Source organism: Aplysia californica, unplaced genomic scaffold (assembly GCF_000002075.1).
Source record: "Aplysia californica isolate F4 #8 unplaced genomic scaffold, AplCal3.0 scaffold00007, whole genome shotgun sequence".
NCBI classification, from domain to species: Eukaryota; Metazoa; Mollusca; class Gastropoda; order Aplysiida; family Aplysiidae; genus Aplysia; species Aplysia californica.
In genome coordinates, this window is record NW_004797277.1 from 2,845,194 (window position 1) to 2,851,726 (window position 6,533).

Here is a 6,533-nt window from a genome sequence, read left to right on the forward strand (position 1 = left end):
TCAAGTCAAGCTGTTATATAAAAAGCTATTATTGTAAGAATTCTACACCTTATGCTGATTATGGTGCAAACCAACACAAGCCGAAAAAAGTTAAACATTAACTGTCAAGTTTTATAGATCTAGTTGTGGATGTACAGTATCTGTACAAGGGAGAAAGCATGGCTTTGGATTTGGAAATATATGGATTAACACAAGCAGAAAATTATGTAGGCCTATGCTAGGTATGTTTTTTTATCAATTATTTTCTAGTTAAATTTAGGCTTGAATAGCCAGAAATGGCATACTTAGGATGCTCCGAAACCAAAAATTCTCAAACAGAAAGGGGACGCTGTCCCCCTTCAACCTCCTGCCAGGGCTCTGCCCTGGACCCGAAAATCCTCGAAAAATGACATCAGGCGCTGGAAGCTCTGCAATAAGCACTCCGTTTAAATTTTGTCGATGGGGCGTAAAAACACGCTTACATTGAATTAATTACAGTACAGTGACACATTTATTCTGACAGTTCAGTAGCGGGCTAAAATTAAATTTAACTTTAGAAGTGAATACACAAACCCAAAGCAAGGAAGCAGAGATGTGAGTACTAGATCTATAATATGTTATAGATCTAGATCTACCAGTGAGTCTAACTCTTTGGTAGAACATGACAATATCTTTTTTTAAAATTTCACTTTTGGCTGTTTTTTGTCTAGCTTTTCGCGGCCAGGAGCCAGTGTCATAATCGAGGTCACGATCTGATTATAGGACGGTAAAAAGTCGAGGAAAAAAAAACAAGCACTCACAGCAGTAAAAAGATTATTAGGAGTTAGCTCTAGTTCCCCTCACATCTGTAAGGTAGACTTGACCAGTGTAATAGTTAGCTTACCTAATCAGTGCTTGAGACTGATTATAACTGTGGCCCGAAAGGGGTGAACAGGGTATATGTGGCAATGGAACAGTTAAATTGACTGCTATGCAGCACGTATTCCCTTCAACTCTACTGGTAGACTCTTCCAGCCCCACTGTAAGCTTATTTAATCAAAGCTTGTGACTGCTTATGGCGTGGCCCAAGGGGGGTGAGCAGGCTATTTCTGTGGCAGTGAAACTGTTTTGAATGTTAGGCATAGTCCATTGTTCATTGTTGGTTATGAACGTCTTTTGACATTTGATTTATAAGGTTTACGTTTATGGGTGAATTTGACTGCTACAACGTTTCAAAATTAGGAAGGGAAGCAGTGATTATTTGATTATATTGACGCTTCGCCACTGATAACAGTAACAAGACGGTGCAACTCGGTAAGCAGTATTTCCTGTCCGCAATGTCGTCATACAATAGATCTAGGCCCTACCTAAAAATATTATCTTTAAGTTAGGCATAGAGAACGTGTATACAAGATGTCTACTGTCTACGTTCTCTAAGTCTAATGTTCAGTGTTTCCAAATGTGGCATCTAATCCCGGTCCCGGAAGTTGTTTTTTTTTCTCCTGAGCCTAAAATAAAAAAAAAAAAATTAGACTCACAGACCAAGGAAAGCCACTATTGAACTTTAACCAGGCCTAAATTGGTAAGGAAAAGTATAGGCTATACTAAGGCCTACTTTGTACAGAGCTCCTCTTGGGGACAAAACCAGAATGTGCATGCTTCACCACTACAAGTTACATCATGTATAATTATGGGAAAAATTTCTTTGTCAGTCGAGAAGAAGACAAAAAAAACAAAAACTTCCAGGACCAGGATTTGAACCCACGCTAATAAAATAATGGTTTGGCTTCAAACACAGATGTGCTGTCCCTTCGGCCATCAGAACTTCCAACAACGAAAGGTAGATAAAGCTACACGGCGTTTTATTTAGCACTGGCGCCAATCACAATGCGACGTTTTATTTAGCACTGACGCTAATCGCAACGCGGCGTTGCAAATAGGCACTTCCCAAAAACATAGTATGGGTCTGCCTGTAGTGAGCAGATTTAGTTGTCCGGCGCTAGGAGTCCACGTTACTGCTCTCCTTTTACCCCAACCCACTCAAAGTCACAGTACGGTAAAGCAGCTCAGAAAAGTTTATCGTCCGCGCCCAAACCGTGCTTTAGATTAGACTTCTTACTTGGGCTTCAAATTATAGAGAAAAAACTTTGTCCCATGGTAGGAGCAGGCTCTTATAGAGAGTGCACTTGGGCGATGACAGTTGTATTCTCATTCATTCTTGTTCTGCCCAGTTCCTCAGGAATATGTCAGCTGAAGGAAAAGGCCAGAAGAGAAGCAAAGCCTTCTACAGAAAGAGTGCTCATGGGGGCAAGCGTCCGAGAACAGACGTGAATGTCCTCGCGCCGGGGCTTCGGGGCTTCCTGGTCATGTGCAACAACAACGAGAGCGGCGCAGTTCGGGAGAGTTACAACATCCTCAACGAGTACGCCGATCGCATCTATGGGCAGGGAAATGTAAGCCAACTATGGTAGACAACAGTCTTTGAGTACATTAGAACAAGTAGAATACCTTGTATGCGGTATCTAGGTGACGATTTCCCACCTTGTATGCGGTATCTAGGTGACGATTTCCCACCTTGTATGCGGTATCTAGGTGACGATTTCCCACCTTGATTTGGATTTATGAAATGAAGACATGATTTTGCCCGACTGTCATGAAGTTTAAAAATAGTCTTGGTGTAGTAGGCAATGTGATCTAGACAAAAATTACAATTTAACGTCAAACCAAGTCTGTCGGACATTTTTGTTCCTCTTGAGCTAGCCTTGTGCCTTCCCTAACAAGACGCCGATGTCAGACAGCTTTTCATTGGTCAGGGGTCTGCCTTTCCAAAATCTGCAATTTGGCTTAATTAAGTTAATAGACTCCGGGGTCCACCTATCCACTTGGATCAATTTGTCATCCATTCATGGATGCTTGAAGGGAAGGGTACCACTGGTAGCTTCTCCTTTTTGTCTTTCTCTCTATTTCTTCTATCTGTCTTTCCTTTTTCCTGCACTGACTGAATGGCCATAATAGTGTCAGTGAGCTTCTTCTTACTTAATCCAAAAATGTGATAAATATAGTGTCAGTGTCAGTGAGCTTCTTCTTACTCAAACCAATCATGTGATAAATATAGTGTCAGTGACCTTCTTCTAACTCAAACCAATCATGTGATAAATATAGTGTCAGTGAGCTTCTTCTTACTTAAACCAATCATGTGATAAATATAGTGTCAGTGAGCTTCTTCTTACTCAAACCAATCATGTGATAAATATAGTGTCAGTGAGCTTCTTCTTACTCAAACCAATCATGTGATACATTTTTACACAGGCTAAAATGGCGGACAGCTCTCGCCCCGACGTCGTGGCAGACGTAGAGAATACAAGTGATGACGACTCAGAGGAAGACGTCGAAAAGGCTTTGAGGAAAGAGGTGGAGGAAATAAAGACGGTTCCTGCGGAGGAGCGGCGTTTTCAGAACTGTATGACGAAGGCCAAAAACTGTGTGTTCATCCGCTCGACCGTGGAGGATCCCGTCAAAGTGGCTCAGTCCATCATGGAAGACATCGCTGAGAAACGAGTTCTGCGAGCGCGCTACGCCGCCCGAATTCTCCCCGTGGTGGGCACGTGCAAAGCTCACACGGCAGACATCGAGCGCCTCGCTGACAAATGTTTGTCTGCCGTCTTCTCTCGGGATTCGGCGAGTACCCCGGCGTCTTACACCATCGTGTTCAAAACTCGCAATAACAACACAAGCACATGTGGCAAGGCTAGCGTGATTCCCGCGCTGACGCGCCTGGTCACAGACATGAACCCGGACGTGAAGTTTTCCTGGTCGGAGTACGAGGTGGCCATAGTGGTGGAGATTGTGTGCACCGTCTGCTGTCTGGCCGTGGCGCCGGGCTTTCTGCGTCTGCGCAAGTACAACTTGCAGGAGTTACAGCAAGGGCCTCGCCCGCACACCCCCGCTGACAAAACCTCTCCGCCGGTCACCGCTGACAAAACCTCTCCGCCGGTCACCGCTGACAAAACCTCTCCGGCCGCCACCGTCACTTTTATTCAGGACTCCGGAACGATGGTCAGTGTTGATGATCAGATGGCAGAGACCGGCGCTGATCATGACCCCACTTGTGGACACGTTGAAGAAGGGAGTCTGGTGTCTACAGCGCAGCAAGACGATGTTTGTGCTGAGGGGCTGGAAGATTCCGGAGAACGTGGGAATGTCGATGATGTGAAAGACACAGGTGTGAAAATAGATGATGTGAAAGACGCAGGTGTGAAAATAGATTGTGTGAAAGACTTAGGTGTGAAAATAGATGTTATGAAAGAGACGGTATATGTAGATGGTCTGAAAGAAACGGTAAAAGTGGATGATGTGAAAGAGACATTGTGAATACAGATTGTATGTGTACTTTTGTGTGATTCTATTTTTGTGTTTTAGAGAGAGAGAGTGTACACACACACACACACACACACACACATATATATATATATATATGTAGAGAGAGAGAGAGCATGGAAATCCAATTCTATTTGTTGTCAATAGATCCGGAGAATGCCACTGATGAACTGGGAGGTTTGTCAATAGATCCAGAGAATGCCACTGATGAACTGGGAGGTTTGTCAATAGATCCGGAGAATGCCACTGATGAACTGGGAGGTTTACATAGATGGGGAGCGTGGTTTTTTTGTCCTATTTTATGCAACTAAAGGGGGGCACTTGTTTTGGTGGGGGGGGGGGGTTGTCTCTGATTGTAAGAAAAATGAAAAACAAATAGATCAAAAATGTTGATTTGTAGTGGAAAAGGAAAAGTCAAGGGGTTAATTTAAGACTGGTCCCATCCATTTGTATGAACTGTAAGCTGAGTACGACGCGTTTGAAACTTGATTCCCCAGTAATGATTCTTGTCGTGAAAATACTCTACTTTCACGTTCATACATCCTATTCACGCATGAAAGGGATGGAAAAAAATGTTTCTTACTTTAACAAAGTTCTGCTTCGACTATCAAGGCACCCCAAAAATAGCAGGTCACAAGAGAGTGACAAACATACAAAAGAAGTTGAGGATACATGACAATAGTGAGGATTAGGAAAGAAAAAGCAGCAGTTCCCTGTTGTAGATCAGGCACAGTTATGAGCGTGACATGATGACACATACACACACTCCATGGGTGACCCATGACACATACACACACTCCATGGGTGACCCATGACACATACACACACTCCATGGGTGATCCATGACACATACACACATGACACATACACACACTCCATGGGTGACCCATGACACAAACACACACTCCATGGGTGATCCATGACACATACACACACTCCATGGGTGATCCAATAGAAGCGACCCATGACACATACACACTCCATGGGTGATCCATGACACATACACACACTCCATGGGTGACCCATGACACATACACACTCCATGGGTGATCCATGACACATACACACACTCCTTGGGTGATCCATGACACATATACACACTCCATGGGTGACCCATGACACATACACACACTCCATGGGTGACCCATGACACATACACACACTCCATGGGTGACCCATGACACATACACACCCTCCATGGGTGATCCAATAGAAGTGATCCATGACACATACACACACTCCATGGGTGATCCAATAGAAGTGATCCATGACACAGAGTGACGGCAGCTCAAAGGACAATACAGGAGAAATCCACAAGTTCTGAGACAACGATCTAGCATGTTCATAAATGCCAAGCTTCATTCACAACATCTTTTACATCATGAAGTTCTGATACATCAAAATGTTAAGTACATGTCAAGGGATATAAATATAATATAAATATAATTTGTATGGAATGTTCCTTTTATTATATATATAATATAAAATGTAAAAATCTTTCTATAAAAACCAGAAAGCAAAGATAGGTCTATGTACAACAAAGAGTTTTTTCCCCCGGTGGCAAAGTTTGCATGTGTGTGTGTGTGTGTGTGTGTGTGTGTCATCCTCCCAGAAACAAATCTTTTTCTGTCTGAAAGGTCGGTGTTTTACATCCCCATCCACACAGTTTAGGTCATTTAGGACGCGGGCTTATGTACCTGCCTGTCAGGGCCAACCCGGGCTGAGAGGGATACAACGGGGGGTGCAATCACTGACAATAAAAAAAACCTTTGACTTTGTGGAAGAGCAAGAAAGGGCAGTTGGCGCAGCAGAAAACTGAAATTGTCTGTCCTCAGAGAAAGTTGCATTTGAAAATAGCAAAAGTTGCAAAAAGTTGCAAGAAAAGTTGCAAGACGTGTGTATAGCTAAAATGTCATGGAATTTTTGGAATACATTGTTGGTATGCTAATATTGCAATCAAAGTAACCAACGTGAGTTTTGTTAGATCAAAATCAAAAGTTAAATGGGAATGTCTACCGTACCAAAAAACCCCACAACTGCATGGAGGTTGCATGGTGTACAAAAACAGTGTGTCCCCTGACACATGTGTCAGGTCCTTAAACTAAAACTCCCGCTGACGTTGGGCAGGTGTGACAAGCGTGGTTTTGGGGCTGTTCAAATAAAATCTTACACATTTTGGGTACCCCCCCCCCTTACAC

At 43.3% G+C, this 6,533-nt stretch overlaps 1 protein-coding gene across 1 annotated transcript; it reads left to right on the forward strand.

Annotated features, from left to right (window-relative positions):
* The first annotated feature begins 2,168 nt into the window (after positions 1-2,168).
* LOC101848086 (THUMP domain-containing protein 1) lies at positions 2,169-4,347 on the forward strand. The gene is made up of 2 exons (XM_005089598.3): positions 2,169-2,411; positions 3,268-4,347. Exons 1-2 carry the CDS (start codon positions 2,202-2,204, stop codon positions 4,327-4,329), a joined length of 1,272 nt encoding a protein of 423 aa, XP_005089655.1. The 5' UTR covers positions 2,169-2,201; the 3' UTR covers positions 4,330-4,347.
* The last annotated feature ends 2,186 nt before the right edge of the window (positions 4,348-6,533 follow it).

Excerpts from the sequence above, each read along its gene's own strand:
- LOC101848086 (XM_005089598.3), top strand. The coding sequence starts at position 2,202 with ATGTCAGCTGAAGGAAAAGGCCAGAAGAGAAGCAAAGCCTTCTACAGA. Across the intron at positions 2,412-3,267 it reads GCATCTATGGGCAGGGAAAT|GCTAAAATGGCGGACAGCTC; the intron begins GTAAGCCAACTA and ends ATTTTTACACAG.